Raw genomic sequence first — 24,378 nt, forward strand, 5'->3', positions numbered from 1 at the left:
GTGCGTACGCTGCCAACTCTTCTCGTGAAGAGTAGCTTTATTTTTCAGGGTGAAAAATAAAAAAATATATAATATAATAACTCATCCAATAACGATGGATACTTCAACACCAAAACATCAAAATATACAACATCTCTAGGTTAAACGAATAATATCTTGACATCATGTGTCTCATTCCTCAGTGCCACTAAGAGGTTGACGTGCAACTGACAAACCTTATACCATAAAATTGATATATTAGCATCAAATGATTGACACCTAAATATCACGTGTTAGACGTATGAACGATAATTATATCTAAATTGATGCATCTTATTTTCATAGATAAATATGTCATTTGAAAAAAATAACTATGGAAACCGTTAAAAATTGGTTCTATGTATACGTGAGTCTGAATTTGAAATTGTTTGACGTTTTCGATTAGTTTACTGACTTAAGAATCGAAAGGATATTATTAAAAATATCCTGATATGATAAGTAAAGTTTGGCTTGAGATGGATATGAAAAAAATAAAAAGTAATAATTTTTAAAATTTAACTTAATAATATCTTTTTAAAAAAAATAAATCTAAAGAAATGGAAAACCAGCAATAGATTTATTTCTTAAAACAAAAGAAAAACAGGGTTAAATAAAAATATGAGACAAAGATAAAATTAATGACTTCCGACAACTCTCCGCTTTCACGGAGTTAATGGAGCGTGGCAGAGAGTGTAATTCTCGAGAAAGTCACGTCTTGTTTCGTCATCTAAAGCACTCCGCGGTCCACCCGAAGCCAGGCCGGACCCACCAGCAGATCCAATCATGATGTAGGCGGCGCTTTCTGCGGAGCCGTCCGATCTTTCCTTTTCCTTTTTCTCTTTTAGGTACCATGCAATGCAATTACAATCTTCACGCTTTTATATTACGTATTTTATATTACGTATGCATCACAATATTATATATATATATATATATATACTCTCATTTAGAAAATGAAATAATTAATATCTAATTCGGCCTTCATAATAATAATAATATTTTTGGTTTCTTTTTCGGCCTTATGCTTCTTCTTCTTCTTCTTCTATCATTCAGAGCGGTGTGCTGTTCCTCGTGACGGCCATTTCACTCCTGCCGTGCCGCTTTCTCTTACCTCCTCTTCTCTCGCTCTCTCCAAAACCCTAACCCGGAGATAGATCCTTTGATCCGCCATCACCCATTGCAATCCCTGGCTCCGATTGGTGGTTCTTGAATGAGACCCTAGGATTGGCTCATCGATCCGGACCGGTGTCGGCATTGGTGATGGATTGGCTTGCGGTATGCATTTCTCTTCGTCGAGTCTTAGGCGCCTCTTACTGGGTTTTCGCTGATCGATTTGTTCTGGGGAAATTTCCTTTCTTTTCCCGTCTTCTCTACTCAATTTGATGACATTGCGAGTGGTTGGTTATTCAGCAGTAATTTCTTTGGTTTCTCTGTTGGTTTATTTGGAGTGCGCTCATATTTGGTGACTCGTAGGGTGAGATTTACTGTGCTGCAGTCGGTTGATCTGTCCACGAAAATGGGAGCATGTTTGAATTAAATGACTGTAGTTTTCTTTGCGAAGCTTTTTTTTTTTTTTTTTTATTTACCTGTTTTGTAGTCACCATTTTCTAGTTTTCTTTTAGTACTTCGGAAAAACCATTCTGAAGTTAGGCTCTTTCTTTATGTCCTAACCTACAGATCTAACATTATATTGAGAAAAGAAGGAAGGGTTTCTGCAATTTTGAACAATTGTTTATGAGTATTTATTTTCTTTGCGTATTTCAAACTTTGGTTATTGTGATCGAATATATTCAAAATATAATATGCACACAGAATTTCGACGAAAGCATAAAGAAAAAAAAATACCGGAAAAAGTTAATTCTATGTCATTATATGTTTCTACTATACCAGTCTTAACCTCTTTTTTTTTTTTCGTTAATGGAGTCAATGCCTAAAGCATAAAGATAGCCTCGGGTCTAATCATGCTGTAGATAGCTTTTGATTTGTTTTTGTGGAACAAGTGCTAAAGAATACTCTTTATTCTTTCATGCAGTCCAGTGTAAAACTACTGCAGGATCATGATTTGTAATGATTTGGGGAAGTCATGCTGGTCCTTTAAATATAATAATATATACAGTGATATCATCTATAAAGATGAGCTTGATGCTTCATGTTCCTGCTCCACTACCATTTGATGGTTCTCCGATAGATGTGCTTGTCCCTTGATATTTGATTTTTCCGTTGAGGTGCATTTCTTGCAAGGACTGGTTGAACCATCACCTAGAGATGGGCTCACATGGTGGTACTTCTGAAATTGTTGAATCAAATGAAGAGCCAAATACGGCCAGTTGTTATGGTGGATCTAAAACACTTTGTATTAAGCTCAAACCAAATGTACGAGATGGTAAGTGCCAGGATGCGGAAGATGACCTTGATCAGCTTTTGAGGGCGATAGATATCAGGACCTCATCCAGGGTTCTTGGTCCTTCCAGTCAACCAAGGGTTGACTTGTTGTGGAAAAATGCTCTCAAGAAGCCAGTTAAAGTTGGAGCATCTAGGCCATCAGGAATAGGAATATCGGAATCTGTCACCTTAAAACAGGCTTTAAGAAGGCTGTGCATTTCCCAGGCATCAGAGATGGCTGCCATGAAGAGGTTATCAAAACCAGGTGGCTCATCCGTGGCTTCTGAGGCTGGAACAATTAAGAGGCTTTATGCATCGGTGGTGGTTCAATCAAGTGACTCTGGTCTTCCTCTTGATGGAGAAAAAAGAAATTTAGTCAAAATTTCTGTTGTGCCTGAAAAGGTGTCAGCAGATTCATCAAAAAAGGCAACTGTATATGGTAAATTGCAAAATTCAGAGTCATGTACTGAGAGTGCTGTTTCATCTCCTCTATCTGCAGTTCCTAATACATCCAAGGTAACTAAGATCAGAATCCAAGATGTAATTAAGCCGACCTCTGAAGAATTCGATGAAAGTCAATCAGCTGAAATAGTGATAGAAAATAAGGCGAAATCAGTTTCCAAAACATCCGTATCTAGCTCCCAGACAGTTGTTACATCAAGAAAGCCCATTGTGATCCCACTTTTAATTAAGCCAACGCATTGGAACAAGACCACTAAAAGGAAAGGGAAGCCTGAGCCAACTTCAGCACCCAGTGGTTCCACCAAATGTGGTGAACCTTACAAAAGTGGTCCTGCTCTGTCTACAACCAAATCACATTGTTTTAAGGGAAGTGTCTCCCCTTCACATGCTACTCTGCCAACAAAAAAATCATGTTGTCCTAAGGAACCTGTCACTCCTGCATCCAGCACTAGGAATCCTGTCGCTGAAATTGGTACAGAAAATGTTGATAGTGATGCAAGCAAATTTTTTTCCAGCCCGAATATCTATGGCAGTGGTATAGATGTTGATACAAAAGCAAGTGAATTCTCTAGAGCAAGAGAAAAAGGGGAGTGCTCCAATAGTTCTAAAAGCAGCATTGGGGATTACAGTAGCAGCACTAGCATCAGTGAAGAGAGCCAACATAGTAATGCTAGTATTAAAGGCTGTAGGCCTCACATGTCAAGGGATGTGAGATGGATGGCCATCCATAACATCTTAATTCAACAAAGAAGTTTGGGTTTAAAGAATTTTAAGCTCCTCAAACGACTTGGTTGTGGTGATATTGGAACTGTTTATCTTGCAGAGCTGGTTGGTTCCGAATGCTTATTTGCATTAAAGGTCATGGATATCGAATTTCTGATTAGCAGGAAGAAGATTCTGAGAGCACAAACGGAAAGGGAGATTTTGCAAATGCTGGATCATCCATTCCTTCCCACCCTGTATGCTCATTTTACAACGGATAGCCTCTCATGTTTAATTATGGAGTATTGTCCAGGTGGTGACCTTCATGTTGTTAGACAGAAGCAACCTGGAAGGAGTTTCTCTGAGTCAGCTGCTAGGTATGTAAATTAGACTGGTGCACATATTGCTTCAGTGTTTCATGCTCATCTTGAAAGCAATTTTAGTTGTTGAAATCCATTGTTCTAGTCTCATTAGCAACCTAAAATAGACTGTTTTGAGAACTTAAGCATTTGGTAATGCATAATGCATACATGCATGATCTTTATAACATTGAGTCCAATTCAGATTAATTCAATCAGCTATACTTGCGTTCTTCAAGGGGATGAGCAAAAGATTCTTGGACAAGGCTCCTTCAAAGGAGATTAATTCAGTAAAAAGAAACTGCCAATGATGAACCATTATTTGATTAGCAAACTTCTAGCTAAATGTCAGTTGGAAGCATATTGAACAATCACTTTTTGGTATTTTGAAGTACTCATTGAATCACTGTCATTTATTGGGTTTTTGATATCATACAAAATTTCAAACATATGAAACAGCAGTCTGCTTGGAAAATGCAAACCACTCGTGTATATTAACTTTCCTTGAATGGCTTTGGTTCATCAGACTAGAGAAGTATAATTCAGATGGTACGCTGCTGCATTTGTTCAGCGATAGCAACGTCATGGGTTTATGAAGTTCTTAAATCATAATTGTGAGTGCAATATTGACAGAATCTGTCACTGCACTTCACCTGAATTATACTTCTGGTCACTCTGGTGATTAAGGAAACTATGTAGTTAGATTTTAATTGAATTTCCATGTCCTCTTAAAGCTACAAACTCATTCTTGGCAATGAAAACTGCAGGTTTTATGTTGCGGAAGTCCTCCTTGCTTTGGAATACCTACACATGTTGGGTGTGATATACCGTGATCTTAAACCTGAAAACATCCTGGTTCGAGAAGATGGTCATATCATGCTCTCAGATTTTGACTTGTCCCTCAGGTGTTCAGTAAGCCCGACCCTTCTCAGATCGTCATCATTAGACACGCAAGAGTCTGCAAAGAAGCTTTCAGGGCCTTGTGCTGAAAATAGCTGCATTGACCCTCTTTGTCTTCGGCCATCTTGTGTTCAAGTTTCTTGTTTCACTCCCCGTTTGGTATCTTCTACAGTAGAGAAGACACAGAAGCTGAAGTCTGAAGCGAGCGGGCAAGTAAGACCACTTCCCCAACTTGTGGTGGAGCCCACTGATGCGCGCTCCAATTCCTTTGTTGGGACCCATGAATACCTAGCTCCTGAGATCATCAGAGGAGATGGACATGGAAGCTCTGTGGATTGGTGGACCTTTGGGATCTTATTATATGAGTTGCTTTTTGGTAGAACACCCTTCAAAGGACCTGGAAATGAGGAAACATTGGCCAAGGTGGTTTCTCAGAGCTTGAAGTTCCCAGAGAACCCATCTGTTAGCTTTCACGCAAGAGACTTGATTAGAAGTCTGCTGGTAAAAGAGCCAGAAGGTAGGTTGGGATCAGTCACAGGAGCTGCTGAGATTAAGCAGCACCGATTCTTTGACGGGTTAAATTGGGCCCTAATACGCTCTGCGGCACCACCGGAGACACCACGAAGCTGTGAATTCGGGATGCCCGTGGTATTTCGCAAGAAAAAAGAAGGTAAGTGTCTTGATTTTAGGGCTCACGGTGGAGAGGATGTGGAATTTGAGCTCTTTTAGTAAAAATTCTCCACTCTAAATGGAAGGATTTAGTCGGTTTGGTTGCCTCCAACATCTTCAGTTCCTTCCTGTTGTTGTGACACTATCTATGATGTAAATGCAAGTTCAAATTCTTATTCCTTGTTAATAACATGAATATGATTTTAGAAAATTGAGTGCTGTGTCCGCACTTATTATTTTGGATTTATGAGAGGCGTTGTTGTCTGGTAAGAGAATTTTAGTAAGAGCAATACTAAATAATTCATGGAAATTGGCATGGTGTGATGACAGAGAAAGCTCGACACAAGTAGAAACAATGTGATCAGTTGACTAATATGAGTTTGAAGGCAGAAATGAATTCACAAGCAGTCTACCTGAACAGGTTGAGGATTTTTAGACGTCAACATCTATCCAATTTATTTAAACCAAAGTCGAAATGGATTATTTTCTTTTAGTTTGTATGAAAATTTGGATTGATGAGCGTGAGAAGCTAAATGATCCACTTAACTTGTGCGAGGATCCACTTAAAATGGCTACCATACTAATAGAGCTTCATCCTTATATTTCACACTTCATCATCTCATACATAATGAATATAAATATAAATATAAATAAATAAATAAATATATATATATATATATATACGCGCGCCGAGTAAGGTTAATTAAAGCCCTTTCGGCCCAACGAGGACGGGAAGGGGAAGCCATGGAGGACGAGCGGGAGGCGGCCCCTTTCGAGGTTTCGAATGAGCCCATTTCTCATGGCGGCGGCGGTGGCGGTGGAGGAGGAGAGAAGACGGCCGCGAAGAAGAAGAAGGTGGTGGTGGTGATGGGAGCGACGGGGGCCGGGAAGTCGCGGGTGGCCATCGATCTCGCTTCCCACTTCTCCGGCGTGGAGGTCGTCAACGCCGACTCCATGCAAGTCTACAGAGGCCTCGACGTCCTCACCAACAAAGTCCCCCTCCCCGACCGCAACGGTTAGTTCCTGTCTTCCTCCTCCTTTCCCCCCTCCTCGTCTTAAGTTTATTTGTCATGAGTGTTCGGCATGAATACTACATTAGGTGTTCCGCATCACTTGTTAGGCTCCATCGATCCGTCCGTCGAATTCACTTCCAGAGATTTCCGTGATCTCTCAATTCCGGTAAGACCTTTCTTTTACGTTTGATTACCTATTTATTTCACAGGTTTTTTTTGGGTCTATTTGGGTAATTTGTTCGTTTTGTTGGTATAAGATCATAGATGACATACTGTCACGCGATGGCCTCCCAGTTGTCGTCGGGGGTACGAATTACTACATCCAGGTTCATCATTAACTTTATCCGTTTGATTTCCAGCTTAGACTTCAAATACCTATAAATGTTCTTTTCACTTGTAGTTATTTCTTGTGGTTGTTAATTCTTGTTAGGCTCTTGTGAGTCCATTCCTTGTCGATGATGTGGTGGAAAATCTGGCATCTTGCTCACTGGATGGCCCGCAAGGTGTCAGATAGGGCAGCTGCACTAGTTCCATATTGTGAATTGTATGTAAACTTTGGATAATTATTCCTCTTAACGGTACAATTGTATCTTAAATCTCGCTGATCAGAACTTGGTGGAGCTGATGAAGTTGCTAGCTTCGAGCAGCTTAAGGAGATCGACCCAGTCGCAGCCAACAGGATCCACCCGAATGACCATAGAAAGGTAAAGTCTCCTGATAATTTCCGTTGATTTGATTCTCCCATTTGCTTGTCATTTTAGCTGTTGACTGGTCCTAGTTGTATTGTTGTTTGTGGTTTATGTTTACTGGTTGGTTCCGTTGATGGTTTGTTCATTCATACTTGAAACTCAATAAAAAAGAATGTTAAGATAGATGGTGTGCCAAATAACTGATTTTTGAAACAAGACAAGTTCGTGGTTTAGCTGGTTCCTCTCTTCTGTTTATGATATAGCAAGTGTGTGTAGTAAGATGCATGAAAATGATTCTCTTTTGTTTGGTGGATCATATATGTTGTATTAGGAATGAGATGCAGTTCCAAGAAAGCATTTCAGGACCTTAACCTTCGATCACATACCAAGATTTTCATATTATAGCATCAACTTTCTTGTCGTGTTTCTTAACTTTAATTGACATTTGGAGATCTTTATTTCTTTCTACAAACAAAGTATTGTATGATTACTAAATTAGGCTGCTTTTGTTTTTCTCTCGGACAACTATGCATGATTTTCCATGGTACCATATGGTCATTAAGATGAGACTAATTACAAGTTTTCAACAAACACACCAAACTTGCACTTATTGCATGTATGATCCTCACATGTTTATGATGCTATATAAGAAATCTTGCACTTATGACTTTCTTTTCGATGTTGAGTATCCTCTTCAAAGACTTCACCAGACTTCATATCATCATGCAGATTAAATTTATTCCTCAGCTGATTAAATCTGAGCTGGAAAATTTTATACAAACATTTCATGCAGCCAAAATGAGCATTCATATTTATGCTGTCCATTATGGCTATTTTTTTTTAATTTATGCAAAATTTTAAAGTTCATCTTCCCTGTTGGCTTTTTTGGTGTTTTTTCAGATAAAACGTTATCTCAATTTGTACGAAAGCTCAGGTGTCCTTCCTAGTCATCTTTTCCAAGGAGAGAATGCTGAGGTAGGATACAAATTGATTAGATTTGGAGAATATGATTTGTTAAAGCTTTTAAATATCTTTTGGCTTGCGATGATGCATCATGAACATTTTTGTTTCTCATATGCTGACTCTGTGAAGTGAAATTTTACTTTTGCATCCTACTTTCTACTTTTGTTCTTGTTTCATGTATATGTTCCCTGTTTCAGATGATGTTATGATGTTTTTCATGAGTGATAACTTACAATAATCCGTTCATTGGTGAAGATGAGCTGAATGCCTCAAGTTATTACAATTCTCACTAATTTCTAGTATATGAGAATGCCAATTTTATTGAATATTGCTTATTTATCCTTGACGGAATGTGTTTCTTTTGCTCCCTAAAGTCTACATTTTGAGGTTTTCTGCTGATATATTGTGAGATATGTGTACATGATATCCTGTTGTAACTTCTTTGTTCGTTTAAATCCACCAGTTATTCAAGTTTTTTTTTTTTGCATGTTAATGTTGTATGTCAATTAGATTTGTGCCGAATACTTCAGCATCACATATAGTTGAAAATATTCTGTAAGGTTGAAGCACTCTTCTCCTCCTTATGTTTAACTTTTGATATTTCTTGTGCCAGTGCAGAAGTGGGGACGTGCTGATAATTTCAGATACAATTGTTGTTTCGTATGGGTGGATGTTTCTCTTCCTGTGCTGGATAGATATGTTGAACAAAGAGTTGATTGCATGATCGATGCTGGACTTTTGGATGAAGTCCATGATATTTACAGTCCAAACACAGATTATACCCGAGGCTTATGTCAGGCTATTGGTGTTCGTGAATTTGAGATGTTCTTTAAAAGCTACTTTTCCATTGAAGAGTCCAATGAGGTCCCACGGCCAGACTTATCAGAGATTTTGGATATGAATGGTGGTGAGCTCAAAACCTTGTTGATTGAAGCCATAAACAAGCTAAAAGCCAACACACGTAAACTTGTTCGTCGTCAAGTAAATAAATTCTTCCTTCTCATACTATTTTTTCAATGGCAAACTTAGCTTTAGTTATCTTAATGACTTAATTTATGCAAAAATAAAATCATGTCAACCTAAAAGCTACACTGAAGTGGTTTTGTCATTTCAGAAACGAAGGCTTAATCAGTTGAAGGCATATTTCGGATGGGACTTGCACTGTATTGATGCAACAGAAGCCTTTTCTTGTATGCACTGTAATCTCACTTCTTATTCCTTTCAAGTACTTTACATGATCAATATATTTCTTTTTTATGTAATATATTTTGCATGTTCCTCCAGGCAACTCAGGAGATACATGGCATAAAATAGTTATTGAGCCTTGTGTCAATGTTGTCAGAAATTTTTTATTGGAAGAATCAAGTTCTTTGACCGGCAAGCAAGAACAATGTCTCCAGAGTAAAAATCTGGCTTTGAGGGACTTGTGGACCCAATATATATGCGAGGTTAGTTTAGCTCTGCTATTATACGCATTGGTTGTTCATTTTCCATTATATTCCAGATGCTAGTTAAATTCGTTTAGTAAAATTTAGCTGCCAAAAGGTAGGTATCAAATCCAAGGTTCCGAAGGCAAAGAACCGAATTTCTGGGTACTTTAAAATGGTCTTTTCCTCATTTGACAAGGTTTGGAAAATTTCTTTCGTTCCCTGTTACGCACTGGAATGAAACGTTATTTGTGTTAGTCAGATTTTTCAACAAGCTGCAATGCTTTGTCTTATAGTTTCCAAGGCACCATTTTGTTTATTTTGATCTCTTTTGTTAATTTTCATGCATGGTTAGGTTTGGTGCAACCACTATTTCTGCAGGTAATAGAATACTGAGACTCGTTTGGGACTGTTGTTAGGCTTCTTTCGGTGAAAGCCTCGTGCAGTGAGCCGCACCTTTTATCTCTTATAGCTTCATTGTGTGTTCTTCCTGATGTCTTTCATGCATGGGTCATGCCAGATTGCTTATTTCTTTTAATAGCATGCCCATTTGGCGCTAGCCCCCTTCAAATATTTTTTTCTATAAAGAAATGTCAATGACTGAAGCTGAAAAAATTCTTCTTCCAATTCATGCTTGACAATCGATTACCGCAGATGTGTCAGTGCTGCTAATTGATCATTTCTGAACACACACACCCATGATTTGGTTAACATTATTCTTTTTACAGGCCTGTGGCAATCAAGTTCTCCGAGGGGCACACGAATGGGAGCAGCACAAGCAAGGCCGTGGGCATAGAAAGAGGATCTTTCGGTTGAAGAAGCGCTTAGATTCCTCCCGAGCAGGATAGAAAAGTGTCTTAAATTGGTTAACACAACTAATCTGAAGTATCGTTACGGTATTCGGTCAATTGTGTAATTGGCTGCTCCTTTGCTATGTGATGCTGATTCCTTGCAAGATCAGGATATAAGTTTCTGAAACATGGTCAATACTCTTGCTGTAAAGTCAATTTCTTGCCACATCTTTTGAGATATTTAGTCATTACTAGTTCATTCGCATTATTATTCTGATGGCTTTTTCCTGATTCTAGTTGTGTTCCTGCATCAGGCTTGTTTCTGTTTAATTGCTACGGTCGGTGATTACTCTTCTGCTTCACTATAATTGCTATGGAAAATCTTATGTCATGCTTCAAGCATGAACTTTAAGCTCATGAATTTTTGAATCTTTCCTTTTCCTTAACCTCGAGCTCTTGGTTTTGGCAGGCTTTTAGGAAGTCAAACCGTGCATTCACATGTGTAACCCTATGGTGAACCTTGTTACCTTAATTTTATGGACTACTACGGTGCTACGGACTCAGGTTTTTTGGTAGTTCCTCAACCTTTCTGACTCTGTGCTTTCATGTAGGATCAGCCTTTGACATGGGATCAAAGAACCGAAGTTGGTCTCCGAGACTGAGGTGGGCGTGCTATTAGCCTACAAGCAATCGAACCAAAGATGTGTGTTGCCCAATATAGCAGGTTGGTGGTTATTTTGATCTGTTGCAATTTGCAAGAGAAAGGTTAGGAGGGTGGATATAAATATATTTTTCGGTCCCGTTCTTGTTCTCAAGTAAATATTTTTTCATCTTTTTTCTTGTTCTCAAGAGAGAGTGCATTTTCTCCTTGGTAATCTCTCTCATGCTCGCTTGAAGGTTTTTTCTTTTGTGTGGGCTTCTCAATCTTCCAGCCAGCCTTGTTTAGCTGCTCTCATGCATCGTAATGCAACGGATGTTTGATTGCACTGTAGACTCATGTAGTGACGATCCACTTTCGGTTTCAGGAAAGTAGTGATTGGGAATTGCATTGTTCGCCCTAACAGGGAGGGTTAGGAATCTGAAAAAGGGTTGGAGAATCGAAAACGCAAGGACTTTCTTATCCTAGTCCTAAAATCAGTCAGTGTTTGTCCCCATAACGAGATCTATCTTTAGTGTGAACCTGTGATTTGTGACCACCCTCCTCCTGATGATGATGATGATTTATTGTGAAAGATTTTAATTGTCTAATCTTAGTTCTGAAGGTTTTTTAATTCTGAAGAAAATTTGTCTCGACAGAGACGCATTCAAATATCATCTACGAAAAGTTTGAAACAAAACGATTAATCGTATTTGATGTTAGAAAACAAAGAAATGCAGGACGGGACGAATCGTAAAGGAAGAAACCAGAAGAACGTGCACGTTGAACAGACGTAGGTAGGTAGGAGGATGACGACCACTGATTTGTTCTCTTTCGGCAGCTTCATTCATACTTCAACCGCATCGGCTCTTCTTCGAATTCTTCTTCTTCTTCTTCTTCTTCTTCCGCCATTGTTTCCATTAGGGGAGTCAACTTCAGCAAAACTGCTCCGATGAACGTGTGTGTTGGTCAGTATCCGCTGTAGGAGACCACAGAAGACCATTGTTTTCGCTTAATTGCTCGGGAGACTGTGTACGTATAGAAAAAAAAAATAAATTAAATTAGAATTAGGATCCATTTATTAATAATTTGATCTTGAAGATTATAATTTTTGTTATTTTATTATTATTATTTTGATTAATCGATTTAGACCGAACCGGTCAGTTTTTTCATTTATCTGATGGGAGAAGAAGAGTGCGTCGTTTGCGTCGAGGTATTCAAACTAAACTGAAAAATCAAATCTTTATTAAAGTTAGCTCATAATAGTTTGATTTTGAATAAGTTTTTTTTTTTTTTTTTTTTGGATACTCTGATTAATCAATTTAGATTGAACCGAGCTGATTTTAATTTAAAAAAAATATATCAACTATATAGTGTCTTAGTCCCTTAATCAAATCAAATCGATCAAAAGGCCCAATTTAACCTAATTTTAATCGTATAATTTCATAAATCTTATCGTGTCGATCCGATTGGATGATGATGGTTCTGTTCGATTCGATCGAACTGAATCGTTTCACCAAATTGATCGATCCGATTTATTTGAAAAAAAAATTAAAATTATTTAAAATTATAAATCAATTAACCAGTTAGTTAATCAAATTAGATCGATCAATCAATCAATTTTGCATAGCTACAATTACTTAAATTCGTACATATCTTATTTTAATCGAGCTAAATCGGAAAAAGGATTTGATTCACTTTGACCCCCTAACCTTTGGGTTGGAACCAATTTGAACACCTATTTTTGTCCCAAGAAAGGGGGTTGATTGCTTTAATAGTGCTTCGGGCAAGTGTCCTTTTTTTCCGGAGATTTCACGCACGCACAACACGTTCCCAACGTTTCCTTTACGCAAATGTGACTGTGGAAGCGTCGCATCTGCCTTGCTTTTACCCTGTTCGTCTCGGGCGCGTGCGGCCCGCCGTGGACTTGGACATCGCCCAACGTTACCTTTCCAGCTAACGGTCATATATAATGGAAAGCATGCTTAGCGGCAATATCCGTCAACAACTGCTCGGGATTGCCTCTTCCTCCTCCTCCCCTCCAAGAGAACGATGGGCTTTGATGATTCTTCTTCCTCCTCCTCCTCCTCCTCGTCATGCGACCTCTCGACCATATGCTCCACGTCGACCTCGGGCCCGTCGCCGAAGCGGAAAGCGGGGCGGAGGAAGTTCCGGGAGACGCGACACCCGATGTACCACGGGGTGAGGGAGCGCAACGGCGGCCGGTGGGTGTGCGAGGTGCGCGAGCCCCAGAGGAAGGGCCGCATCTGGCTGGGGAAGTTCCCGACTCCGGAGATGGCCGCCAGGGCGCACGACGTGGCCGCCAGGGCGCACGACGTGGCCGCCATCGCCCTCCGGGGCAGCTCGGCCCAGCTCAACTTCCCCGACTCAGCCTGGGCGCTGCCCCGAGCGAAGTCGACCGCCCCGGATGACGTCCGCCGTGCCGCCGCAGAGGCTGCCGAGATGATCCCCCCTTCGAATTCGTCACCACCGTCGTCGACTGCGCCACCAGCCGGGCAATCGACAGCCTCTGGGATTACTCCTCCGGGGAGGGATGGGGTGGAGGCTGGCGCACCGCCGGCGGCTCCGGTGTTGGTGGACGAGGAGGCGCTGTTCAGCATGCCGGGGTTGCTGGAGGACATGGAGAGGGGATTGCTGGTGACGCCACCATCGATGGGCGCACCGCCGGCGGCTCCGGTGTTGGTGGACGAGGAGGCGCTGTTCAACATGCCGGGGTTGCTGGAGGACATGGCGAGGGGATTGCTGGTGACGCCACCATCGTTGCTCGAAGGCTTCGATGGGGATGGTGTGGACGAGTGTCTCATGGACCTGTCGCTGTGGTAGTGCGCGTGTGACCAAACCAGTAGTGTCTTTGGTAGTCAGTCAGATTCAGACTCGGTAGTATCCATCCATATAAGAGAGAAGTCTCATTAGATAGGGGTGGCAATGCCGATGCCATGTCCTAAAAGTCCCGTTGGTCGCCGTGCATGGGGATGACGACGTGGAAAACAGACCTCAATAATACAGTAGTCTTGTGGTAAGGGAGACTAGTCTTTTAGTGTATTTTCTAGATGTTTATGGTACATTAAAATGTTACTTGTGATCTATCTATCTATCTATCTATCTATCTATCTTAAATGCACCTTAATCATTAGAGTATCTTCTTCTTATTGGTATCATTAAGGAAATGGACTCTTAATTGAATTTTATATTACTTTCTCTCGTTTTGTAATACATGGAAAGACAATCTCATGATGTTTTTGGGAGCTGATTGATTAATTGTGTGAAATGAATATATAATATACATTTGGTGAGAACCTCAGGGCTTTTAATACATGCACTGTGCAAGTTCAATGAATATGTAACCAAGGAAGTTCAATGAATACATGCACTGTGAAGTCACAAGTTGGGAATTCGGTGAGAACCTCCTCAGGGCTTTTAAGCTTCTTCTTCCCAGTGAGTTTTGCCAGAGCTATTAAATTATATATATATTTTTTATATTTATTAAAATTATAAAAAAAAAGGAAGACAAAAACAACGATAAGAGAGTGGATAGGAGATAATAGAATATTTCAAATTTTCGAATTAGTGAAGAAGATAAAATTAGATCATAGCATATAATAAACTATCGAATAGTAAACAACACCGCGGCTGAAAGAAATTAAACGTGGCAATGCCACACGAGAAGAGAAGGCCAACCGCTCGCCATTCGACCAGTCGCAATCCCATCATCTAAAGTTGAAACGTGATCCTTTCCTCGGTGCCGGCTTTTGGACGGACCAAGTTTGTTCCTCTATTTTATTTCCCAATAAAATATATTGATTTAAGTATAATAGTGACGTATTATTATCACGTGAAGTAGAAGCAGCAACATTGTTTGGATCATCTCCCTATCAGCCTCACTCCATATAATAATATTATGATTTACAACAATATTTTGAGAATGAATAATGTTCAGCCAATTCCCCCCTTCTCCCCAAAAAAAAAATCACTTTTTAGGTTTTTCTCACATCTCAAATAGTATATATTTTTTTCTTTCTTTCCTATTCCTATTGATTGATCCTATTATAATAACCTTAGTAATATCAAAAAAATATATTATAACACTATATTATATAATATTATAATATTTTATAACATAGTAATATTTTATATAAGTTCATAAAAAATAGTATATTTTTATTATACTACGTTATATTATTTTATTAACACTAAAAAATATAATATAATATAACAAAATTATAAAATATTATAATATAATTTTTTTATTGCATCATAGTATTTCTATACTATGCTATATTGTTTTTTTATATTACTAAAAAATATATTATATTAATTTTTTGCTATTACTGCAAAACATTGTAACATAGTGTAAAACTATTATAACGAGACTAATTCACAACCAATCCATATGAAAAATGAGAAAATGAGTGAGAAAATATTTCACAGGTTAAAAAAAATGCTGTTAAAAATTCTGAAAATTAAAAATAATTTCCCTAAAAACAGAAAAAAAACAAAAAAGAAGACATTTATTGTATTAAAGTTCGAAGGGCATTTACGATATTTCATGTCTCCAAGGATATATAAGTAAACGCAGCATGATTGAGCGCCATCCGTCGGTCACTAAAAGAGGGGATCTGAGGCTGTGCTCTCGACTGTTTCCTCCACTCTGCCCGTCCTCCGACGATCCAGCGATCTCGATCTCCTCCTCTCCACCGCCGGCTGTCGTTGGTGCTGCAGCAGCAGAAGCCAATAGTGAGAAGGAAGAATGCATTCCACGCACCTTCTTCTCGAGGAACCCATCAGGATGGCCTCCATCCTCGAGCCATCGAAGCCGGTATGTCCTTCCCCTCTCCCCCATTCCGAGATCTCGATATGGATGCCCCTCTTCCCCCCCAGAACTAGCAAGTAGATGCGTTGATTTGGAGAGAGAGGTCAAATCGGAACCTCTGCTACATCTCCGGGCGAAGAGGAGCCTTCGATTTCGTTCAAGTTTGCACTGATGTGTTGAATGTCGTCGTGACCTCGCAGAGTTTCTTCCCTGCGATGACCAAGATCGTGGGGACGCTCGGCTCCAAATCACGGTCGGTGGAGGTGATCTCTGCCTGCCTCAAGGCCGGCATGTCAGGTATGCCTCGTCTTCCTCCCAGCTTCCGGTGCTGCCTCGATCGGAGCTTGCTGCTTCGCATCACTCAGCCATTTGGTGTTTTGGGTCATCGGCACTGCAATGAGAATGTATGTCTGACCGTGTTCTTCTTGTGGCAGTGGCGCGATTTGACTTCTCGTGGGGAGACGTCGATTATCATCAGGAGACCCTGGAAAATCTCAAGGCAGCTATTAAGAGCACCAAAAAGTTCTGCGCAGTAAGTCTTTGGTTGTTAGCCACCTAAACTTTACGGATTTCTACTTGCCAGTTGCACACTATTTTTCATCTTAGCTACTAGCGTCCTTCTTTGCCTTTTGCCATGTAGTTTGCGCTTAATTTCTCTATTGCGTATTCTGCTGGAAGATGAAAGCGCTGATAGCATTTTATATTTGATGTGCTAAAATTCGCTCAGCAACCGTAGGCTGATAACCGTATCCTTTTATCTTTCTCTACTTGTTTGTTCTCTTTTGCATCTGTATGATCATGAGACTATCTGCAAATTGGGATCCGACGGAGCGTTTTCCCATTATATAGTCCATTTTTGTTGAATGAGGTGTAATGAACAATACCTTTGCTTGTTTTCCAGGTCATGTTAGATACTGTGGGTCCAGAGTTACAGGTTGTGAACAAAAGTGAGAAGGCCATCTCGCTTGAGGCTGATACTTTGGTTGTTTTAACGCCAGATCAGGAGCAGGAAGCATCATCCCAGCTGTTGCCTATAAACTTTAGTAATTTGTCAAAGGCAAGCAGGAACCATCTTGAACTCGCTGTCTTCATCAATATCAATGATTTTCTTTTTTAATTTCACACCCATTTTAGTCCGCACCATATTATTGCTAACAGGTTTTCACTAGTATTGTATTAATTGAATTAATAAAATTTACCGAAATGAGACATATAGATGAACCAGACAAGGTGAGTCGATTAGGATTAATGGTGTGAAGCCAGAACTCAAAAGAACTAATAAAACCTTGATCTACCAGATAGCATAAGTGTGATTTGAACTCCAAATTTGTAATAATAAGCAACAAACTTCATATATAAGTGTGCTTTGAACTCCAAGTTTGTAACTATAAGAAACAAACTTCATATATAAGTTTGCTTTGAACTCCAAATTTATAACTTTAAACAATGAACTTTGATTTTTTTTTGCAGGCAGTGAAGCCAGGAGACACAATATTTATTGGCCAATACTTGTTTACTGGAAGTGAAACTACTTCTGTTTGGTTGGAGGTATGGCTTTGGAATGCTTACATGATATAACCTTGATTGACTGATAGCTGACTTGAAAACTAATTATATCAGCTATGAAAGGGAATGAACTAACGTGGCTTGATTTGGAACAGTAGCCTTAAATAGGAATTTGTATATTTAAGCTTGCCAAGCTTTCTTATGTTTATTACTTTTTATTCAAGTTACTGAGGCTCCGTGGTAGCTGACTTTAATTTTTTTGCTTCTGTGTGTGTTTGTGTTTGTTCAGGTTGCTGAGTTGAAAGGAGATGATGTGGTCTGCAAAATAAAAAACACTGCTACTCTGACTGGGTCACTATTCACACTTCATATATCTCAAATCCGTGTTGACTTGCCAACACTTACTGAAGCTGACAAAAGTGTAAGAAACATCTGCATGACACTCTAACCAGTGTTGCTTTTTGAGCATACTAATAAGTTATCCTGCTGTTCTTTCATGCGTAGAACTCATTGACTCTTCAATTGCTTTTTTGACTATGTAGATGTTGAGATGCATTATGTAGCAACTATCAAAAGCAGTTATAAAGAAGCTTCGTCACAAACAAAATGCTGCATAAAAATGTGAAATATATAATGCTAAAGTGAAAAAAAGAAGGGTTGTGTTTGGAGTAAGATCTGAAATAGAATTAGCATTCCTCTACTCAATCAGTCTGGCATTTATTACTTTGATATTTTTTCAATTAAGGTCTCCTGAAACCTACCAAAGGATGGGTCTTGTATCTTCAATTCACAATTTTTATCAAACTGAGTTTTGTCAGCTGCTAGACATGGGTTTATCAATTCCTCAGATTGATGTATATAGTGGTTGGTAATGTTCATTTCTCGCAGTTCTACTTTTCCATAGATTACACCTTGATCATTAGCGGTGATCTCTTGAGTGAGAGAAGGTTTGTTTTTTGGCAAGTTGCTTGAGAGGCTTTAATCATATTCCAAGTGTGTTTCATGATTTGGCTACTAGAGTCAACCAGTGCTCAAATTTTTTTCGCGTCCACTACATAATGATGTTGCCTCTTTAACTTTGTTGTGTGCTCCTCTAGATGAAAAATTTTGATTTCTTAACACATATATTTAGTATTTTTAGTATATTGAACAAAGAGCATGTTGTTATATTCATCATTTAAACCAAGATGCTAACCGTAGGAAGACAAATTATCTTTTAAGAAATTCAGGTTCTGGTTTGCTGGTACTATTTCTGCTTCTGGATTACATATACTGTCAAGTGTGTTTAAGAAGTTTGTTATCCCATTCAACATATGGTCTATACCGCAGGTAATAAGTACATGGGGTGTCCGCAACAAAATCGATTTCCTTTCATTATCTTATACAAGGCATGCAGAAGATGTTCGGCAAGTAAGCTATTTCAGTCATATTCATCACATTTGTTCCTCTTCCTATATTCAATCTATAAGTTCATTAAGGTGTACAGCCCTTAATTTTCCTGACCGGTTCTCAACTTGTTCAATTACCCTAGTGGTCTACAATATTCTAACTGTGATTCTCTCACTTGATGCAGGCTCGGAAATTCCTGTCGAAGTTAGGTGATCTTTACCAAACCCAAATATTTGCAAAGATTGAGAATGTAGAGGTTAGCTGCGACAGGAATTAAGTTGGTCAGAAAGTTAACCTTATAGCTTTTATAATTGTGAGTTGCAATGCTCATTTTCTTGCAGGGTCTCACACACTTTGATGAGATTCTACAAGAAGCAGATGGTGTTATTCTTTCACGTGGGAATCTCGGAATAGATCTCCCACCTGAGAAGGTTGGGAACTTTATTTAGTGGCTGGTCTTTATGTAGCTAATACTATACGGTTGATATACTTCTTGACATTCCACTAGACATAAATAAAAACTGATATTTGGCTCTGTAAAACATAATATAATTATAATTGCAAGTGTCATTTGAATTATGAATTTAAATTTTTAAGTCTCAATTTATTGCTTCTCATTTAGGTATCATTGCCTTGTTTATTCTGGATTTGAACTTCTTCATTGATAATGACTATTGTCTTCTCTTCTGTTTGGATCTGTAGTTGTGAAACCATTTTTCGCTTGCAAACCATGGTGTTGAATTGCACGGATAATGCACTGATTTGTGTATAGTTCTGTCTGTGTTAATCTCAGGCAGTTGCAGTATATCAGGGGGAGCAATATCCAATATAATGGATGTAAAAACTGCATGAAATAATTGTACACGTGGTTGTACATGTATTTCAGCTTTCTTGTAAATATTATTGTCCCACCAGGATATGAGCACTGCTACATGGGTCGGTTATGCTAGGTGTTTGTGTCTAATTGGGGTAAATTATATAAATATGCTTATTTTTTAACTGTATGCCTTCAGTATTCCAATTGGGTTCCAATTAATGAGAAAGTAATGATTAATGAAGGAGGTAAACCACCACTTAGAGAATTACACATGTAAAGCCTCTAGAAGGATTGGAACCCATAGACTCTTCGTCATGAAGAGGGGAACTGGCATTTTGCGGCGGCCTGGTCTCCGTTCCAATTGGCATGATAAATTATTGCGGAAGCCTGGTCTTTGACTCAATAACCGATTATTTGAACTTAGTTCTTGAAATTTCCTTGCTTCTACAGACATGGCGTCTTTGTATCTTAAAGTCATTTGGTGTGTTGTTTACAGGTTTGTGTTGTCACTGATTGATAATACCAGTATATAATGTAAAATTTGGGACTCTGATTTTTCCCATTAGTTGAGTTCTGCTTCATCATGAAGTAATTTAGACACTACTTCTATTGGTCCATCATTCAGATGTAAACTTCCCATAAAGTCTTTCTTATTTTGTGAATATATGATGCTTGTGGATATAAGAATAGTTATGCTTATTATAGATGTAAACGGACTCGAAAATTGTTAATAAGAAAAACAGACCTATTAACATCTGAAGGGACAAAATCTTTTTCAGCAGATATTTTGAGGATAACAAGTGTCCATTAGAAAGTTGTTAAACAAGCAGATTGCAGATTTTTTGTACTTGTAGTTTTGCAAAGTTGACTCATTTTGATAGTTTAAGATCAGGGCAGGACAAATGGCCAGGCATTCTTGTTCTGCTCTTATTGTTGTCTCCATAAAGTATCTATTTCTTTGCTTTTTTGGTTAGTACTTTGTTATCTAACCAAGATATTCAACAGGTGTTTCTATTTCAAAAGGCAGCTGTCTATAAATGTAACATGGCTGGAAAGCCAGCAGTTGTCACACGTGTGGTTGACAGCATGACCGACAACTTGAGACCAACACGTGCAGAAGCAACTGATGTGGCAAATGCGATACTGGATGGTATAGTCTATTGCTTAAGAAATCAATTCTTCTAAATTGTCTTGGTTATGACCAATTTTGTAGTTAAAAATTCATGCATTTAGTGATTTGTTCATTGATAAAACTATGATTTAACAATCTTGATAATTCCCCAGGTAGTGATGCAATCCTTTTAGGTGCTGAAACTCTTCGAGGATTGTACCCTGTTGAGACTATTTCAATTGTGGGTCGAATTTGTTATGAGGTTAGTACTCTGTTCATATTTACTTTAGATCATCTTAAATGTTTATAATAGACTGAGATAGCAAATTATGGAAGTTCATAAAATATACGGAAGATTAAGATTATGAATTGATGGATATAGCTTCCCAATATTCAACTTTCTAATTCATATAAATTTGTGACACTTTCTGTTTCTAAATTGCTTTTGCATTTGTTGATATGTTTTATGGGTAATATGATTATATGAAGCTTTTTTATCAGCCTTCTGTGCTTGGAAAAGGTTTTGCATAATTGGAGAAAGATAATCTATTATTAATCCTGGTATTAAATGTAAAGAAGAGGTTATTATGTAGCACAAGATGAATATTCTTTTCTCTAAATTTTGCCACAAAGCAAGTTTCTGAATACTCCATACTGGTGTATCGATCAGCTGTCGGTATGGTACGTTCCAAGCTATACCGAGCATACCGACATATGGTACACTAAAGTGTACCAATGTACTGCCTGTACCGAGTGGTACGGTACGGTATTGCAAACCATGCCACAAAGAAAACTATGTTTTCGCTGGCACAGGTCAGTACTTGATGCACATCTTATTCTGTTTGTGTTGCATGAATTAATTGCTATATTTAACATGATCACAAAACTACAGGAATCTGACAAATGTGTGTGGATGTCGGGACACTGAAAGGGTTTAATGTAACCGATTAGATAAAAGCTGTGACTAAACCTACAAACACTAAATCTCAGAAAAAAGAATATTGCCAATATAGTGGTTGGAAGACTTTGCCCTTTTTGTTTGAAGTTATTTTTTCTTCTTTTCTTGGATTTTGCTGCATTCTCTTGTGATCTATTGTTTGTTTTTGCAATGTGCATTTCTCAAGTCCCTGGGGCCTGTCCTCCCTTTCTCTTCACTTTGCTTTGCTTTGTTTTTTGTTCACCATAAAACTATTTTTGCAGGCAGAGAAGGTTTTCAACCAGGATTTGTACTTCAAGAAAACTGTGAAATATGTTGGAGAACCAATGACCCACCTGGAGTCCATAGCTTCATCAGCTGTATGTTTTTACCTTCTCTTGTTCCGAGTATAATCAACTACTATCCAAACAATGTACTTCTCTTGAGTTAGAAGAAAAAAAGCTTGACTCAGTGTTTTGCGATAATCATCTTTAGGTGCGTGCTGCTATTAAAGTCAAGGCTTCTGTGATAATTTGTTTCACTTCATCTGGACAAGCTGCAAGGTACTATTTCAGTTGAATGTCACTCAGATACGTAGCTTTCCTTGTTCACTGGCACATATCAAAAAGTCTTGACACGCTTGAGATTTCTCTTTATGTAGGTTAATTGCAAAATATAGGCCAACTATGCCTGTACTCTCTGTGGTCATCCCTCGGCTTAAAACAAACCAACTTCGGTGGAGTTTCAGTGGCGCTTTTGAAGTATGTACTCTAGTATCAATCCTTTTCTTGTTTAATGTACGCCGTACTTCAACCATCAATCGTTGTCATGCTATACTAATAATTAGGGATTTTGTTTCCTGTCTTCTTTTTATTTCCAGTAAATTGTAATTTTTTAATGGTGATGTCGCTTTATTTCCTCGGCTCTTCTTTCTCGTATTGGATTTCCAGATGGTTAATTTATTAGCATTTACAGCTTAGTCAACACTGATGAAAACTAATAATATTGGCAGGCTAGGCAATCGCTCATAGTTAGAGGCCTTTTTCCCATGCTTGCTGATCCTCGCCATCCTGTAAGTAAATTTTATTTCTCATCATCAACATCTATCTTTTATGTAATTTTTGTATATATCGATTGTGGATGATGCAGTTCTTCCAACTGATAAAATTTCTTGTGAATGACTTCAAGGATATCCTGTTTTGTTTTACTCTAACATGTTATCTACAAAGGCTGGCATTTTTCCAACCAAAAGATACAGTGTTTTACATGTCCTGATGAAAGATTGATTTTTCTTTTGAACTGCTCTCTTAATTTGATTGTCATTTCTCTTTGATCTATTGTTAACTTATATATCTAGGCCAATTGCCTTATATAATCGACTAGAAACCTTAATTTCTAAGTTCTTCTAAGACAATTCGTAATTTACCATGGCCAAAGTTTTTTATTGGCGAAGGCACAGACTGAGAATTGGCAGGACCATGCCTTAGTATGTGCAATTTATTCAAGTAGTCGATACAGTCTCCTGCTAAAGGACATTGCTGAATGGACATCCAATGGTATCAATGTCATCATCATTGGCAGGACTACGCTAATTTCATGATCCTGCTTGAGGTTGATTTTTTTTTAATATATTATATGCTGGGGTGGGGTATCTGTAGCTAATTATGTTTTTAAAGCTCGCCTGCTGGCTTCCATTCATTTAACCGTAACACATGTAATATCTTGCCTGCTTGCTTTGTTCTTGCAGGCTGAGTCAACCAGTGCCACCAACGAGTCAGTTCTAAAGGTTGCTCTCGATCATGGCAAGGCCTCTGGTCTGATCAAGTCTCACGATCGAGTCGTTGTGTGCCAGAAAGTTGGGGATGCTTCAGTGGTGAAGATTATCGAGCTGGAAGATTGAAAAGTTGTTGGTCCGCAAAGTTCCAGCGAGCTGACTGAATGCGCTCTAATTTTGTTTTGTCGCATTTTCTTAGGGAGTCTATCAAATAAACTCTCATCCAGCAAATAGTATCTCAAATATAACCTAAATAAGCTTCAAGCGCTCCGCAATTGAGAAATTGCACTACACTAGTTTATTTTTGCTGTATTATTTCCGCAACAGCCATTGGCATGGGATTTCTAGTTGGTTTCTTATCATCAAGTCTGTCTTGGACCAATCTCTATGTTGGAGAACTGCATGTCTCGTTTGTGTTTTACCTACCAATTTTAGCTCATCCGTATCAGACTACCATTTGATTTCCAGTCTTGTTGCTTTTGACTATCGTGACTACCTCTTCGGAATGGAATTATATCTATCCATGACTTCCGAAAAGGTATGCACTGACTTTTTGAACTCTATGAATCAGACTCAAATTCTTTTGAGCTCCTTGTTGAATCAATCCTCGACTTACAAGGAGTGTGCTATCGAGCGAGGAAGCGAGACGTGGAGTGGACATCCAATCAATCTTCAGGCACAACAACAGGTGAGTTCGTTTCGACACGACAAAATTATTTTATTCGATTTCGTTTATGATTAGGGATTAATCCGCAAAATAAAACTTCAAATGCAAATGCCATCGCCGCTCCTCTCCCCCATGGCCGGTACAGCGGAGATGACATTCCTAATGGATCATTAATTTGAAGATATTTGGTCGCTCGCAGTACAAAATTAATCCACCGGCTGAGGAAGCAACGCAGATAGATCCAAAAGGCGTATGAACGTTAGGACTTGGTTTGCAAGACGAAACAACGATGGTTCTGCGACTCTTCCCAGAGCTAAATTAGGCGCGCGGAGTCAAACCGAAGCATCGGTCAACG

General features: G+C 38.8%; 4 protein-coding genes across 5 annotated transcripts; all 4 read left to right on the plus strand.

The window, feature by feature from the left end:
• The first annotated feature begins 1,072 nt into the window (after positions 1-1,072).
• LOC103971222 (serine/threonine-protein kinase D6PKL1-like) lies at positions 1,073-5,739 on the plus strand. Its single transcript, XM_009385187.3, has 3 exons — positions 1,073-1,293; positions 2,051-3,941; positions 4,691-5,739. The coding sequence occupies exons 2-3, from the start codon at positions 2,284-2,286 to the stop codon at positions 5,550-5,552; spliced, it is 2,520 nt and encodes an 839-aa protein (XP_009383462.2). The 5' UTR covers positions 1,073-1,293; positions 2,051-2,283; the 3' UTR covers positions 5,553-5,739.
• Positions 5,740-6,204: 465 nt separating this feature from the next.
• LOC103971223 (tRNA dimethylallyltransferase 2) lies at positions 6,205-10,646 on the plus strand. Of its 2 annotated transcripts, none has more exons than XM_009385190.3 (10): positions 6,205-6,507; positions 6,613-6,671; positions 6,763-6,831; positions 6,936-7,008; positions 7,115-7,209; positions 8,095-8,169; positions 8,776-9,138; positions 9,272-9,347; positions 9,442-9,605; positions 10,313-10,646. In XM_009385190.3, the coding sequence occupies exons 1-10, from the start codon at positions 6,237-6,239 to the stop codon at positions 10,430-10,432; spliced, it is 1,365 nt and encodes a 454-aa protein (XP_009383465.2). In that variant the 5' UTR covers positions 6,205-6,236; the 3' UTR covers positions 10,433-10,646. The 2 variants fall into 2 exon arrangements, with proteins under 2 accessions (XP_009383465.2, XP_009383464.2); XM_009385189.3 differs by having other exon boundaries at positions 6,206-6,507; positions 6,592-6,671.
• A 2,356-nt stretch (positions 10,647-13,002) lies between these two features.
• Positions 13,003-14,176, plus strand: LOC135596588 (dehydration-responsive element-binding protein 1F-like). The gene has a single exon (XM_065088645.1). It carries the CDS (start codon positions 13,065-13,067, stop codon positions 13,854-13,856), a length of 792 nt encoding a protein of 263 aa, XP_064944717.1. The 5' UTR covers positions 13,003-13,064; the 3' UTR covers positions 13,857-14,176.
• Positions 14,177-15,612: 1,436 nt separating this feature from the next.
• Positions 15,613-23,795, plus strand: LOC103971224 (pyruvate kinase 1, cytosolic). The gene is made up of 16 exons (XM_009385191.3): positions 15,613-15,849; positions 16,044-16,140; positions 16,278-16,375; positions 16,745-16,900; positions 17,314-17,391; positions 17,639-17,770; positions 18,679-18,759; positions 18,923-18,994; positions 19,080-19,169; positions 20,561-20,705; positions 20,840-20,928; positions 21,867-21,962; positions 22,078-22,145; positions 22,244-22,343; positions 22,595-22,654; positions 23,330-23,795. Exons 1-16 carry the CDS (start codon positions 15,781-15,783, stop codon positions 23,480-23,482), a joined length of 1,584 nt encoding a protein of 527 aa, XP_009383466.2. The 5' UTR covers positions 15,613-15,780; the 3' UTR covers positions 23,483-23,795.
• Positions 23,796-24,378: the final 583 nt, after the last annotated feature.

Source organism: Musa acuminata, chromosome BXJ1-11 (genome assembly GCF_036884655.1).
Source record: "Musa acuminata AAA Group cultivar baxijiao chromosome BXJ1-11, Cavendish_Baxijiao_AAA, whole genome shotgun sequence".
NCBI lineage: Eukaryota > Viridiplantae > Streptophyta > Magnoliopsida > Zingiberales > Musaceae > Musa > Musa acuminata.